Here is a 16,691-nt window from a genome sequence, read left to right on the forward strand (position 1 = left end):
GACTGCTTAGAGACGTAGAGTCTAACAATATAAGATGTCGAAGTAGGTTACGGATTGAGTCAATAAGGAAGAAATCGAGGTGCGTCATTCCATCATGCATGCACCTAGCTAGCACAGCTATTATACTATATATGTATCTGTCCTTGTCATCATCACATTAATCAGATATTTACTTGGTCAAATTTCATTCAAAGTGGTTAAGTACATTAGTCTACGTACGCGTAAACAACGACGATGGAGAGCAGAAACAATTCATTGTGATCTTATTAAGCGTAGTTAACATCCTCTCGCTAAGAGTTTGATCATGACCAATTCAGTGCATAAATCTGACAATCTAGTTGGCCTTTCTTGACTAGTCTCACAACACAACTCAACATGCGTGATTTGTTAGAGTATAAACAATGCATCCAATGACTAGGCCGGGTGGCCACTCATAAACTGATTAATATCTTGAAAGTGTGTGTTGGTTGTTTTGATACAGGATGTTTCCATCAAATGAATAAAAAGCCTCCAGGAAACAAAACTAGGCCGTCGTCTTCCTGGACGACACGATGGCGATCTCCACCGCCGGCCGTATGCCCCCATTCTCTCATCCTCCCCTCACCGCCATCGGTCGGCACCGCACTGGCAAAGCCCCGGTCGGTGATAGGCAGCGTTGGGGTGTCCTTCCTCTCACCTCAACTTCCCCATTTATGTGGGCTACCGTAGACGATGACAGCAGCGCCGCTGCTATCCTACGCTGGTGGAGGTGGGCCACTTTCCTGAGGCGGCCGACGTGCCGCGACCCATCACAAGTAGAAAACAGGGCTTTGGTTGAGGCCTGGCTAGCCCATTAGTCCCGGTTCAACCACGAACCGGGACCAACGGAGGCATACGTCCCGGTTAATGAGCCAGGGGGCCGGCCGGGCCTCGTGGGGCATTGGTCCTGGTTCGTCTGGACCCATTTGTCCTGGTTCCAGGCACGAACCGGGACCAATGGTCCTCGCTCCTGGCCCACATCATTGGTCTCGATTCGTGGCTGGAACCGGGACAGAAGGGGGGGCCTTTAGTCCCGGTTCCTGCCACGAACCGGGACCAATGAGGTGGCTATATATACCCCATCGCCGGCGAGCAGAGCACTCCACACTGCTCTGTTTTTTCTGGCCGGCGAGGGGAGAGCTTTGTGGTGCTCTAGCTCACCTCCTGTGCATATGAGGTGTTCGATGAAATGCCCGAGCCACGCTAGTTAAGCTTTCTCCTCTCGAAGCTCGACCTCAAAGATCCATTTTCCTCGAGATTTGTCTAGGTTTAGCGGTCCGTCAAGTCTCGTCCCCGTATTCACCGCCGTCGATCGCCCGCGCCGATCTCGTCGCCGGCACCACCGTGATGAGCCTCTTGCTCTTATCTTCTTTCTGAAAGAAAAAAAAATTCTTACTTGTATGATTAGATAGATACTTGTCTAATTTTCTTACTTTTATTATTGCTTGTTATTATATAGTGCGATGGTTTTGGTATCCGCCCCCGTCGGCCCTCGTCCTGGCTATGATTCAAATGTGGTATATATTATCTTTTATAACTATTTGGTTCATTTATTCTTTATGACAATTATGCCGACCACCATGACATAGATTTTATTTAACTAGGAGGTATGTCAACCGGAAATTCAAACTGACCCTATTGTCGAGAGGTTAAATTTAATTGAAGAAGAAAACAATTACTTGAAGGAAAAAATAAAAAAATTGAGGAGGAGAAGATGATATTGGAGTTGCATGTTGTGGATGTCATCGATGATCACAAGATCAAGATGGATGCAATGCGGTTGGAGATTAGAAAGATTAGAAAATATGCCATTCATACCGATGCTTGGTATCATTATGCCATTGGATCAATTGTTACATTGATTGCGATTATGATCACATTTGTTGTTGCATTGAAATGTTTTACATAGTTTCAATGTATGGTTTAATTAGATGCTCCGGAGAGCTATACGTTGTTCAATGAGAACTATGTATGTACTTTGGTTTTAATGTGATGATGAACTTCTATTAATTTGGTCACTTATCTATCCATGATGTTCTGTAATGGTTTTTGACACACTTAATTATATATAATGCATGTAGATGAACCGGCAATGGATGTACGATGACTGACACACCTCTGAGTACATTAAGGGCGTGCATAATTTTCTCGAAGTGGCTGAGGCGAACAAGCACAATGGTTTTATGTGTTGTCCATGCCCTATATGTGGGAATACAAAGTCTTACTCTGACCGAAAATCCTTCACAGCCACCTGCTTTATAAGGGTTTCATGCCACACTATAATGTTTGGACCAAGCATGAAGAAATAGGGGTTATGATGAAAGACAACAAATAAGAAGAGGACGATGACAACTATGTGCCCCTTGAATACGATGATACTGCAACGGGGGAAGCTGCTGAAGATCAAGAGGAAACAGACAATGTGCCCGATGATGATCTCCGCCGTGTCATTGTTGATGCAAGGAAACAGTGCAGAAGTCAAAAGGAGAAGCTGAAGTTCGATCACATGTTAGAGGATCACAAAAAAGGGTTGTACCCCAATTGCGAAGATGACAACACAAAGCTCGGTACCGTACTGTAATTGCTGCAGTGAAAGGCAGAGAATGCTGTGCCTGACAAAGGATTTGAGAAGGTACTGAAAATATTGAAGAAGAAGCTTCCAAAGGATAACAAATTGCCTGACAGTACGTCCGCAACAAAGAAGGTTGTATGCCCTCTAGGATTGAAGGTGCTGAATATACATGCATGCCCTAATGCCTGCATCCTCTACCGCGGTGTGTACGAGGATTTGAACACATGCCCGGTGTGTAGTGCATTGCGGTATTGAACAAGTCCGGTACCAATTCCACTATTCTTTCATCTCACATTGAGTGATACGAGATACATCCTCAACATTGGGAAAAGGTAGCTTGGTATTGTTTATCTCATTTCCTACTCACCTTTGCTCGAGTCTTGTGATGGATAGGCAAAGCACATCATCTCCGGTCTACAACCACGACGACGAGTTTGATGCTATGAAGAACTTCATCGACGCCAAGATGGACAAACAAATGGAGGTGCTCAAGGCCCTCATCAAGAACCGCAAGCGATCTTCCTCATCTTCAAGAAGACGCTCAAGTGCAAAGACTCCCGAGCTACCATCTTCAGCAAGTACACAGAAGCATCGACATCGACTTGACCATGATGAGCGAGCTTCAGGACACACGTTGGCTGCTCTGCCAACCCCGTGCACACGGGCCTTCGACCCCGGTGCACACGACCTCCGACAACCCCGTGCGCACGGGCTATTCAGAGCCGCGACATCAACTACAAGGCTGCGGCTTCTTCAACACCTTTGGCATCTTTGCCAAGTAACTTCAAGGCATCTTCGCCTTCAAACGTACGGCATCTTCGCCTACTCCACGAGCTCAAGTCCACTACTCCCTCTTTCTACTACGACGTCGACATCATCGAGGAGATTCCATTCTTTGGGACTATTGACCTCGATGAATACCTCAAGTGGGAGTGCAAGATGGACGACTACCTCAAGCTACATCAAGTACCCTTCGACGATCAAGTGAAGTGCGCCACAAGTACCTTCCACGACTATGCATTGACATGGTGGCTTCATAGACCTTCAACAAGCTTCACCATGACGTGGCCCACGATGAAGAAAACGACGCGGCAAGAATTTGTGCCTTCCACCTACATGGAACATCTTCAACGTCAATTGGAGAACATCATACAAGGATCCAAGTCCCTTGGCGAGTACTTTAAGAACATGAAGGAAGCCTTGCGACGTGCCGGCGTGGACGACCCCATTTGGATGAAGTTCTACTTCATGATGGGATTGAACAACGCCATCTCCAAGACTATCTTCCTCGAGAACTACAAGTCTCTCGACGACAACTACATTGGTGCTCTCAAGGCAGAGCAAGAACTCATGAAGGCAAAGTCTACTCGACCCCGAGCTCACTTCGCAATGACCATGCTACATGACAGCGAGAGTGATGATGTGCCATCTTCGGCATTCATCCACGACTAGAGCGATGATGTGCCATCTTTGGCCTTCATCCACGATGAGAGTGGTGATGTGCCATCTTCGGCCTTCAACCACGGCGACGACTACAAGACGGTTGAGCATGGGATTTTCCCTTGGACCACGGCGACGTATGATGACTTGAGTGACTTTTGCCACTATATTGAGAGAGAGTGACTTCACCACTAGCCCCATATATGATGAGTTGCCCCAATTCCCATGTGAGGAGAGCCACCACCCCCACCACTTGAGTGAGATGAGTGACTCCACCATATGTGACATTGAGTGCACCTACCTTGAGGGAGTGAGTGAACCACCACATAGAGAGAGTGAGGTAGTTGATGAGGCATATGAGGCCATTTTGCTTTCTAACAACTTAACGTCTCCCTCTATTGTGTCTTCTTGTTTGGTTCTAGGTCCCATATATGATGACGCGCCGATCCTCGACGACTTCGTCCTTCCTTTGGACATGACGATGGCCATGGTGGACTATGATGCACCCCCACATGGTTCCATCAATATGAAGATGATGACCACCATTTGGTCTTTCCCACCTCACGTACATCACATGAGTGGAATGAGAAAGGTAACATAGGTGAAGGTGATGCTCTTGTCCCACTAGTGGACATTCTTGACATTGATTGCTTGCATGATGTTGATCCCCCATATTGCCATGATTCATGCTAGTATGATTTCCCCATGCGATGATTTACCCATTTATGATGAGTTTGATGATTGCCATGTGGAGTCTATTAGTTGTGATGCCATGTTGCATAGGATCACTTGTGATAATTCTCTTGGTCACATCATGTTTTCCAATCCGCTTGACTTGTCATATGCTATGCATGAGATCCATCATATGTCTTATTTGCAATCTCATCATAGTGACTATGCATATTCCATTAAAATAAACCCAATTTGCACATATGGCATAGATGACAAGCCTATGGTTATTGGCTTGTTTCTCATGTGATGATATTGACATGCTTCCTTTGCATCATTTATCTCATATGCCATGCCATAGCCACCTAGCTTCGGATATGCATTGTTTTGGATGTCGTCCATTTTCCCCATATGATGTTTCCAATATTGCTGATGAGGAGACCCCCATAGTTTCCTCATACATTTTAGGAGATTTTGATTCATCCCATTCATTGCATGATCCCAATACTTGTGTGCACAATATGCTTTCCATGAATGATGTGCCATATAATTGCATACTTGATTTGCGTCCTCATCATGTCATACATAACAACTATTCTTTCACGATGGATGACATGTTCTTATACCATGCATAAAATTTCTTTAAGCGATGCTTATCTTGTGCTAACTCACACATGCACATACACATCATGATGGATGATGTGTACATTTACCATGCACACATGTTCTTTCATTTTTGTCTCTTTTGTGTAGGTACCCATGAACACTCGTCAACCTCACAATCCCATGAGTTGACGAAACGAGCTCTAGAGAGCAATGATGACTTGGGATTCCCTGGATTGTCCTTACCACCGTTCCCCTCACGCAACGACTTCACACATCTCTTCTACATGGCCCTCACATGGTTATGGGTTATTTACCACTTCTCACTTTATGCCCATATTGCCATGTTCACTTTGCATGATATGCTCTTTCCTATGCCCGTGCCATGCATTTGTGACCCATGCTTTGCATTACACATGATGCTTGATTCTAGTACTTGTATGTGTATTTGCAAGTTTGGTGGAGATATCACTTGTTATTACCATGTTTGCTTTGTGCCCCATGCCTATAATGATACTATGATCTTGCTTTGTGTTCGTGCTTGTGATATGTCATGTGCATTGCCCATGCCTATGATTTGCTCACATGACATGATTGCCATGATTTCCTCTAGTATGTTTCATCTTCGCACTACTAGCTTGCACGACTTGATTACTATGATTGCTTTCCAGGTTGCATCCAATTCTTGGATTACTTGCTCCTATCATATGTTTGGTCGCAACAATGTCACTTATTCACATACGCCATGTCCTGTTGCTTGTCACATGATTGCCTCACACAGGATGAACAATTGCTCTTTCCATTGTGTTGAGTGCCACACAATTTTCACTACACCCCATGCACATTATGCTTGGATTGTCTTGGATTTGACCCATGTGTTTAGACCCTTCATTTCCTTTGGTGTTGTGAATGATTCCTATGCCTACCATCGCCCTTTTGTTGAGCACTTTGCGCACTCTTGCTATGACCATGAGGTAGCACTACTAGGGAAAAGGCTAGCAGCAGTGCGGGTTTTAGGCCTATCAGCAGCGCGGGTACCCGCGCTACCAATAAGGCGCTACAGCTAACGTATAGCAGTAGCGCTGGTCCACCCGCGCTACTGCTACACAAGTGTTGCAGCAGCGTGCTTAAAGGAACCTCGCTGCTGCTAATAGCTATAGCGCGCTTCCCCTGTGCGCGCTACTGCTACAACCGCGCTGCTGCTAACTTTTCTGCACTCGCTACTGCTAATTTTAGTTGTTTTTTGTTTTTTTGGCATATTTGTTTTGTATTTGAACAGGCTTTATAGAAGAATCTTTAGCACATACAAATGTCATCATGATACACATACAAATGCCTGCGAGACCACAAATGTAATCATAGCATATACATACAAATAGTCTCGTCATAATCATCATCCAACACAAAGTGGTATCTTGTCATCATCTCGAAAATAGCGATACATGCAAGTCTCGAATACTTGCAATTACAACGTCATCCATCTAAACAAAGGTATACGCGAGAAGAGCTATCACTATGAGTGAGAGCGGAACTATGCAATACATGGATGGCGGTTACGAGTCCTCTCTCGCGCTAGCGTGAACCTCAAGTAACTAGCTTCTCCTTCTTGTCTGCTTTTGAAGCCTTTATGGCTGGCGTCCGAGAACCCATTCACTTGCGCCTGACACTCATGCCACTCGTTGTACACCCCCGGAACCTTCCCTTTGTACATGACATAGCAGTTCCATCTCGCCATCAAGAAACTAGGTACCTGTTAGAGATGCATGTTCATGAAGAGGATGTACAATCATATATATGCAACAAAATATACTAGAGAACACCGAAAAAGAAAGGGTTAGCAACTAGATGCAACATACAGTACGCAAATTAATTAACTAGAGGTACGCAGGTCATCGTACGGAAACTAACAAAGTAGCGTTACGCAAGTTCGGCAGGGATCGTGGACATCACAAAGTTGCATCACTACAAATAGTATACAAGTTCAACCGACACATATCATCATCATCGGCATCATAAATCACTAGAAGTTCCATCCTTCCATACCATCGAGGATGGACCCTAGCTTCTTGAATGGCGTGAGGTCTAGACGTTGCATGCCTATGCGAGTTCGGACGTCAGCTCGCGATATAGGGCCGTGGTGGAACATCCCCTCCTCATCGACGACTTCTTTCATGATGATCGTCGCAATGTTGCTTTGGATGCGAAAGAAGACATCTCTAAGTTTATAATCCGCTTCTCCATGAGATTCTAGCCACTTGTGGATATGATCATCATTTCTGCTTCTCATGCGAAGCTTTTGGTGATCCGTGTTGAACTGATTCATGAGATGGAGGATGTACAATCCATCCTTATTGCTTGGTTTTGGGACTTGGATGCAGGAGAAGTTAGTTTTATGCGCGAAACCCATCTTCTTGTTCCTTTGTTTCCTGATCTGCATGTGGCCACCTCTAAAGCTGAAGCCTTGGAGAGCATCATCTAGAATATTCATTATGTGGGTGTAGTCTTTTTTCTCGTAGTCTCTGGAATGGTCAAAATACACGGCGTGGGAGACTTGCGGATAAAGAACGATAAGGATGGCGCGCCCGTTGCTGCGGGGAAAAGACACCTCAAATTATTCCCCATAGAGAGAGAAGGAATGATTGAAATGTATGAAAGGGTTTATCGAAACTGACTTACTTTGGATGATAAGGCACGAGGACAATTTCCCGGTCCTTATTCTGTACCATGAAGTTTTGGAGGTAGTCCCTAGCAGTTTCACGCTCAAAGTCGCCGAGACTCAAGAAAGACTCGTGCATGTAGTACGGATCCGCCACACAGATTTGCGAGACTTGTTCACTGTTCATGACAGAGCTCATATGTAGCACAAAAAGGCAGACGATTGTAAAATCGAGCCGCCTTGCCAGAAACATCTCAAAGATATGGTCAAACCGCAGGAAGAACACCTCCGCGGGCCGTGTCTCGACGTAGCACTTCCCCTCAGGCACACGAGCCGCGTATGTCGGATATCCTGGATCCTTTGAGGCTAGTAGGCTTTTCTCAGTCGACAGCACATGGTCGTGCAGTCTCCTGAGATCCCCTGTTAGTGCCTCAAGTGGTTTCGGCGGTAGCATCGGCTCGCCCGTGAGATGGAACATGGCCGCACCTTTCACGGGTACACGCTCTTCAGAATGCATCGTTTGGCTGCTATGTGCTCTGGCTTGTTTGGAGGCAGCTATCTTCCCTGATCTCTTTCTCTCCTTTTTCTTGGGCACACCTTCTAGACCCTTCCTTAACCCCTGCCCCAGTGTTCCCGGGCTAAGTACTGTACGACCCTCGCGCTAGGATAGTTGAGCCTGTGTTGAGGCGGCATCTTCAGGCGTGTCCTGTGAGGATTTCATGAAGAGAGACTTTTTGCAATCCCTGCTACGACCTTCCTGCCCGGGCATATCATCCATATCCTCATTAGCAAGCTGATAGCCCGATTCGTCATATGGTTGACTCATCAATTCTATGTCACAGTCATACGCGTTTGTATTGAGGAAATCCATAGGGTCGACCTCCGTCTCATCATCCATTCTCTGTTCTACAGGACAAATTACATCAGCCAGCACTATTGCACCCCCTTCATCATGTCGTCCGCCGCTCTCACCCGGCACTACAGGAGCTGGTATTTGCGTAGGCGGGGTGGTGGTCTCCGCACATGCTTGTTGATGTGTGGTTATTGGTGTGCTCTCGGCCGGCTCCAGACGAATAAGATTCTTCGGCCATAGCAGCACCCAACCCTTGCAGCTTCCAATCCGCGGCGGGGTCTCGTCGTCCGCTCCCACATGCTGTACTGGAGGAGGTAAATCCTCGTGCCCCGATTTCACACTGGACAAGCTAACCCTGAAGTGCCCAGCAGGGATCGGCTGGTTGTGGAACGTGGGTTGCAAGGGGTCCATTATCATCCCCTTTCCGACGTCCACCTTCTGGCCTTTGATCAAGTAGAGTATGGTGCACGGGGTTTCTTTCGCCTGCAAACACATCTGTGGCGTAAAACATCCGAAAGGCAACAAAAATGGAATATTATATATATATATATATATATATGTTGGTGCGACATGTAATTACCGTGACGGCGTCGAGCTCAACCAAAGACGAAGGCCCACCAAGCGCGCTAGAGACTGAGGATGGGCTGCTATGAGCGGGAGCGGCTGCGAGAGGAGGCCTAGTTGCGTGAGCAAGTGATGGTGCGATGGTGTTGTTGTTCATGGAGTTGCTCCCGACGAAACTGGGCAACGGGAAATCATGTACCGTCTTGTCTGGATTTTCCTTCGTCCAGTTGATGATAACTGGAACCAAGTTAGTAGCAAAATCATTTCTCCAGGCACTTACAGCTGCATTGACTGCCTGCTGTAGCAACTCATATTTGTCCTCGGCTGCTTTTTTCACGTCCTCAGCTGCTTTTTTCTCGACCGCAAGCTTCACCTTCGCGTCGATGTTCGCCTGACTAAACTTATTTTTCTGCTTCTTGGCCTCCGGGCCCTCGTTGTAAAACACCTTCCACGTGGCGCCATCTCCAGCGCCGTGCACACGACCATATTGCGGCCGCTGGCCCAAAGGGAGTCCCTTAAGTTCGTTCAGGGCCCGGTTGAGAGGGGTGTCCCACTTGGGCCTCATCGGAGAAGTAGGGTTTTCGGCTGCAAGCTGGTGTTGCTTCTCCAGTAGTCTAATCAATTTCCTCGTGATCTTGTCCGTGTAAAAACCTTTTTCTCCTTGTCCCACTTGTAGCGGGCCCTGATGAAGTCATGCTCCAAGGGGTTGGTGAACTTCGCGAAGGGGTCTGGGAGACCCGCGGCTTCACATTCCGCGTCCTCCTTATACCATATGGGCCTTTTACCGAGGTAGCCACGGCTTCCGAGGCGATGCTTCCCTGTGTTCCTTTGCTGAAGGCTCTTTAATTACGCAGCCTTAGCCTTGGCGTCCTCGGTAGCGCAAGTGTCCTTGAACTTTTGGAACTCCTCTTCCGTAAGTGTCGGATTTTCCTCCAGAATCTTGGACAGGGGTTCCTCAGCCTCAATAGCTCGTTTCACCCTCAATTTCCAGGAGGCCAAATCATTGCTAAACATGCCCATGGCGTGATTGTTAATCTTTTTCATCTTCGGATCATCCCACGGCTGTTCTATGTTATCATCCCGATCGGGGAACTTGAATCTCTTGTGCCACTTCGTTAGGAGCAACTGCGTCAAATGTTCTTTACTCCTTAAGTCATCGTCATTGATGCTCGCACATTCCTGTAGGATGCATCCTACTTGGTTCCCATAGCACTTGCGAGGTTCTTCCGGCTCTAACAGCTCAAACTTGCCAGGTGCCATCTTTGTGATCACAAGTCGTCCAATCCCTAGTTTGTTAGGTTTTCGTATCCTCTGCTTCATATGCCCCTTTTCGATACCGGCATCGGCGCCGGTATCTTCCCCGGCGGTACCTTCCCCACCGGTCTCGGCGCCGCCATCGGTGCCGGCGCCGTCGGTGTCGGTGTCGGCGTCAGTACCATCATCGAGGCGGACCTGCAAACCTTGCTTAGCAGTCAAAAAGTCGAGGTAGTCTTGTTCACCCTCATAATCCATCTCGTCTGCATCTTGGTCAGAAGGCCCAGTTTCTTCGTTGTTCGACATGTTTTCTATGATTAAGTGTCCTCATTTATTTCTAAAAGTATGAATAAATGAGAAATGAGATAAAAAAGAAATCTATGTGCCAGCACTCGATATGCCAACTATGTAGCACAAATCATGCCTTTATTCACGGGAAATTTCGGCATGACCTTTGCTAAAAAATGGACATATCGAGCGCCTGAAATTCACCGAAACGGAAATGAATCAACATTCTGGCGTAACATAGGCAACTCGGATCATTTACCAAAACATGACATGTCCAAACCATGACATATCCACATATCACATGTCCAGTTCAAATTTGCATATAAATTCAGCAAATTTTGAAACCTATCTAAATTCATAACTAAATAGATAACCTAATTAACATAACTAAAACCTAAGTAAATTAACCCTAGCTAGCAGAGAGGGAGAGAGAGAGAGGTCGTTTACAGAGGGTGCAGGGCGAGGAGGCAGGCCCGACGACGGCCGAGGTTGGGAGGGGAGGAAGTAGAGGAGGGAGGCGAGGGCCGACGGGTCGGGGGCGAGCGCCGGCACCGGGGGCGAGCGCGCCTGGGTCGGGGGCGCCGGGGTCGGGGGCGAGCGCGCCGGGGTCGGGCGCGGCGGGGTCGGGGGCGAGCGTGCCGGGGTCGGGAAACAGCTCGCCGAGGTCGGGGGCGGGCGTGGCGATGCGACGGGGCGGGGAAGAGAGAGTGGGGATTTGGGGGAAAAGAGGCGGGATGAAGCAGGGAGAGGGAGAATTTTGGGTTAAGTGGACGTAGCAGTAGCGCGTTTACACGAAACGCGCTACTACTACCTCGACTAGCTGTAGCGGTTTTCTGCAGAAACCGCTACTGCTACCTTGACTAGCTGTCGCGATTTTCTGCAGAAACCGCTACTGCTACCTTGACTAGCTGTAGCTCTTTTTCACTAAAGCGCTGCTGCTATAACCAGTTTTCCTTTTTTCTTTTCCTCAGCATAATAGGAACATATATATTACATCATTGGACCCTTGCATAATAATGGCTAAGTGTGTATACAAAATAGGAACATATATATATATATATTACATCATTGGACCCATGCATAATAATGGCTAATTAAGTGTTTATACAAAATAGGAACATATATATATATATATTACATCATTTGACCGATTCCTCAGCGCTGACGTTTTTGTTTTTGAGTCAGCTTCTTTCCCTTCTTGTTCGTCGAAGAATAATTGAGCCCCTCATTGTGACTTTGCCTTTTCCATGGAGTACGATTTTTCTTTGATAATGTAGTATTGATTCTTCTTTTGATGTATACTTCATCATCATCGTCATCTTCCCTCATTGGGTTGCCATACTGATTATAGTCTTCCTCGTTGGTGACTCCATCCATTCCAATGATGTTTCTTTTGCCTTTCCTCACGACAACACGACTGGGATTGCATGAGTCGGTTATGAAGAAGCATTGTGTCATGTGCTTAGCGTGTACCCATGGCTTGTTTTTTGCGATAGCGTTCACGGTAGCGCTCTTGGTGTCGGGTATAGTCATGGTAGTGAAAATCCGGCTTTCTCTTTCGACATTCTTAGCCCATCTGACACGGAACATCGTCGTGTTGTGCAGTCCAGAGTAGTCAAGCTCCCAGATCTCCTCGACCCTTCCATAAAATCGTTCAGTTGCGCCGTTGTCGTTGCCGGTCATGCATTTCATCGTCACCCCTGAGTTCTGATATTCATCACTGTCCATATCTTTGGCCTCCGTGTAGAACGTGTATCCGTTGATATCATATGCCTGATAGGTTACGAGGTTGGGCGAGGGGCCATGTGCTAAGGCGTATATGAGCAATCCGTCCTTAGAGCCCTCCTCCGGGGGATTAGCAATACTATGCTCTTTGAACCAATGCAGGAAAGTGGAGTTGTGCTCTCTAGTAACTTCGGCGTCCGTCCTACATACCCCCCGGTCACGATACTTCTTTGCGATAATTTCTTTGTGCAGTGCCACGAACAGGGGCGAAGCTAGCTATATGGCGTGGTTTGGCGAACGCCATACCTAAGCTGCCGTGCAAATACGTATATATACTAGTGTATTAGCCTGGCGTATTTTTCAGGTAGTGGGGCGTGCGCGTGCCTCCTATTGGGCTTGTTACTGCCGATTGAATGACGGGCCGTGCCCATGGGCTATGGGCTGAAGGACACAGACGATCGATCACATTTTCACGACTGCTAGGCAGACTACGACTCTACGAGACGAGAATACGAGTCGTTCGTTGCTACTTTCTCGCAAGACGGAGGCGGCGCGGCGGCGCTTTAGAGGCTAGGGCACGGCCGCACGGACGCATGGCAGCGGGCAGCCGGCAATCAACCATCGGACACCGTGGGCGCGAAGGCAGCGACAGGCAAGGCGGCGAGCCGGCGACAGGCTCCGAGATCAGCAAGGCGGCGGCCGCGACTCGGCAAGTCCGCAGGGTTTGCAGATGACGCCGCCGAAGAAGAGGATTAAGTATGTAATGAAAGGTATAATTTAGTTGTACTTCTTCGGTTCTTCCCCTTGATCGCATCATTTCAATTGTGTCATGTATGTACTCAGGTTACTTGCTTGAACATTTATTTAATTATTCTATTGGTATTGCTCCAACCTCCAATTAGTTTCTCTTGTGTTCTCTTATACAGATTTAAAGAGTATTTTTGCCAAAGCCAGTGGCACTAGCACCTCAAGCCCAGCTCCAACTTTGGAAGTAGTCGTTGAACGACGAGAAGAGCGTGCGCATCAAGAGAATGTGCGGATTGAAGTTTCAGCATCTGTTCAAGAGGAAGAGAATGAAGGCGAAAATTATATTGAGAATGAACCAATAGCTAGAGACGGGGGAGAAGGCAAGTTCATTGAGGAGTTACATCCTGACCACATCCAGCCTGATCCCGGGCTTCGTATTCCAATTAATAATTTTCATCCCAACATTAGAGATGAAGTTAGATTGGCTTATGTGGCAAAGGGTCCAACTCGACCGGTCGGTCATACGTACGAACGTGATCATTTTGACAGGGCCTTTTGTGAAGCATGGTATGAAAAAAATCCTTGGTTGGAATATAGCGTGGAAAAGAATGCAGTCTATTGCTTTTATTGTTTTCTTTTTAGACAAGATCCGGTGGATGAAAAATTTGGTCATACTACCTTCACCAAAGATGGCCACAGTACTTGGAAGAATGCATACAAGGCATTTCCTCTTCATGTTGGTGGCCCCAGGAGTATCCACAATCAATCAAGGACAGCACATGAAGATTTTAAACATCAAAGCTCAAGTCTGAAGCGTAAGGTTACACTCTATAACAAAGAATCATTAATCAAGTACGAGACCCATTTGGAAACATCTTTGGGGATTGTAAGTTTTCTTGCATTGCAAGGTGAACCATTTCGTGGACACAATGAATCTGCCCTTTCCTTAAATAAAGGTAATTTTCTAGAGATGCTTGATTGGTACAAAGCAAGAAAGGAGGAAGTGAGAATTGCGTTTGATGAGCTATGCCCAGGAAATGCACAAATGATTTCTTCAACAATTCAAAAAGCACTTGCCAAAAGTTGTGCAGATGGGGTCCGAAGAGCAATAAAACAAGAGATGGGGGATAATCTTTTTTCGGTTCTTATTGATGAATCTCGTGATACATCAGTAAAAGAACAAATGGCCTTGGTTGTGAGGTAAGCCATTGGTTACTTTATTATGTGTTCCATCTTTTGCCTGGTAATCGCCTTTTTTTCTAATTAACTAATTGTATTATTTCTTCTATGCCTTACAGGTATATGAGCAAGGGAGAAGTTATTGAAAGATTTTTGGGTATCAAGCATGTCAAGGAGACAACAGCAGAAGCACTAAAGAAAGCATTGGTTGAGGTTCTTGGTAAGAATGGGCTACTTATTGCAAATTTACGAGGGCAAGGGTATGATGGAGCATCTAATATGAGGGGAGAATTCAATAGTGTTCAAAAACTTGTCCGAGATGAAAACCCATATGCTTTCTATATGCATTGTTTCGCCCACCGATTGCAGCTAGTAGTTGTTGCTGTCTCAAGATGTTGTTCTTCCATTGAGGATTTCTTTGAATATGTGGCCTTGATTGTGAACGCCGCTGGTTCGTCTTGCAAGAGGAAGGATATATTGCTTGATAAGCAACGCATAAATCTGTTGGCTAAGTTAGAGAGTGGAGAAATTTTCTCAGGAAGAGGGAAAAACCAAGAAACATCATTGGCTAGACCAGGAGATACAAGATGGGGCTCTCATTATAAAACACTAGTTCGTATAGAATCGATGTGGGATGCAGTTATACAAGTGTTAGCTATTGTTCATGAGGATGAGCGTAATCCATCTAGGGCAGGAGGTTTGGTGCAGATAATGGAGTCTTTTAGCTTTGTGTTCATCATGAAGTTGATGTTGCAAATCCTTCGCATTACAAATCAGTTGTCACTTCTCCTCCAACGGAAGGATCAGAATATTGTTCAAGCCATGTCTTTGGTTACAGATGTGAGGTCTTCCTTGGCCAACTTGAGGAACCATGGTTGGGAACCACTCTTTGAAGATGTCAAGATCTTTTGTAATGTTAATGATATTCCGGTTCCAAATATGGATGAAGCTGTACCGAGATTTGGCCGATCAAGAAAAGGAGGGAGAAATAATGTTACTCAAGAACATTTTTTTCATGTTGATACCTTCTATGCAGCGATAGATGCTATCACCACAGAGCTGGATCATCGCTTTAATGACATGGCTTCAGAACTGCTATGTGGATTTTCTTGTCTTGACCCAAGAGACTCATTTTCCAAGTTTGATTTGGACAAAGTTGCTAAGCTTACAGACATCTATGATGCAGATTTCTCCAATGATGACCGTAAGCGTATGAAAACCGAGCTCCAGTTGTTCATCAACCACATGAGAAGACATGATGACTTTAGAGTTTGTTATGATCTTGCAAGCCTAGCCAAGAAAATGTTTGAACTTGAAAGAAATGTTATGTTCCCTCTGGTTTATCGCCTTATTGAGTTGGGGTTGCTTCTACCGGTGGCAACGACATCGGTTGAAAGGGCCTTCTCAGCAATGAAGATCATCAAGACTGATTTGCGCAGCAAGATGTCCAATGGTTGGCTTGATGACTTAATGGTGTGCTACATCGAGAGAGAGATATTTAAAGGACTTGATCTTGCTAAAATTAAGAAAGAATTTCAACATGAAGGTAGAAGAATGCCATTGCCACGTTCTACTTAATGAGAGTAAATCTTCATTATGGGTATGTATTCTTTCTAACTATCTTCACTTGCATAATGTTGTTTCTATCATTATATCCTACTAGTTACTAATTCATGATTTATCTCTGGTGTTTATGTTTTATAGGTCATTTTTATGCCGGTCTAGGTAATATAAATGGTTTTTTTGGCACTCAATCATCCATGTAATCTTCATCAGCTGAGGTATTTAGAGTGCCAATAGTTAAGTTTTGATTTCGGTTTTATTTGTTGAACACCAAGTAATGTTTATCGAGAATTCTAGTGAGCACTTCCATAGTTGAATTATACATGGTTTTTTTTGTTCATACACTCCGCCACACCTAGAAATTATTCCTGCGTTCGCCACTGGCCACGAAAGGATCTACCTCGTCTAGGTGTTGTAGCACTACCAAGTTTGCTCTGTCAAAGTCGCTGCGTCGATCTGAGTATGCCACGTGCAGTTCCCTGCGACCGTTGCAGTGACCTTCTCCTTCGAGCCTCCCATCGTGCTTGTTAACGGGCAAACCAACACTAACACCAGGCGGC

At 46.0% G+C, this 16,691-nt stretch overlaps 1 protein-coding gene across 1 annotated transcript; it reads left to right on the forward strand.

The window, feature by feature from the left end:
• The first annotated feature begins 2,975 nt into the window (after positions 1-2,975).
• On the forward strand, positions 2,976-16,435 carry LOC125507632 (uncharacterized). Its single transcript, XM_048672156.2, has 4 exons — positions 2,976-3,168; positions 13,569-14,589; positions 14,688-16,168; positions 16,273-16,435. Exons 1-3 carry the CDS (start codon positions 2,976-2,978, stop codon positions 16,144-16,146), a joined length of 2,673 nt encoding a protein of 890 aa, XP_048528113.2. The 3' UTR covers positions 16,147-16,168; positions 16,273-16,435.
• The last annotated feature ends 256 nt before the right edge of the window (positions 16,436-16,691 follow it).

This window comes from Triticum urartu, chromosome 5A (assembly GCF_056163025.1).
Source record: "Triticum urartu cultivar PI428250 chromosome 5A, HENAU_Tu73, whole genome shotgun sequence".
Lineage (NCBI taxonomy): Eukaryota > Viridiplantae > Streptophyta > Magnoliopsida > Poales > Poaceae > Triticum > Triticum urartu.

Excerpts from the sequence above, each read along its gene's own strand:
- LOC125507632 (XM_048672156.2), top strand. The coding sequence starts at position 2,976 with ATGGATAGGCAAAGCACATCATCTCCGGTCTACAACCACGACGACGAG. Across the intron at positions 3,169-13,568 it reads CGAGCTACCATCTTCAGCAA|ATTTAAAGAGTATTTTTGCC; the intron begins GTACACAGAAGC and ends TCTCTTATACAG. Across the intron at positions 14,590-14,687 it reads CAAATGGCCTTGGTTGTGAG|GTATATGAGCAAGGGAGAAG; the intron begins GTAAGCCATTGG and ends TATGCCTTACAG.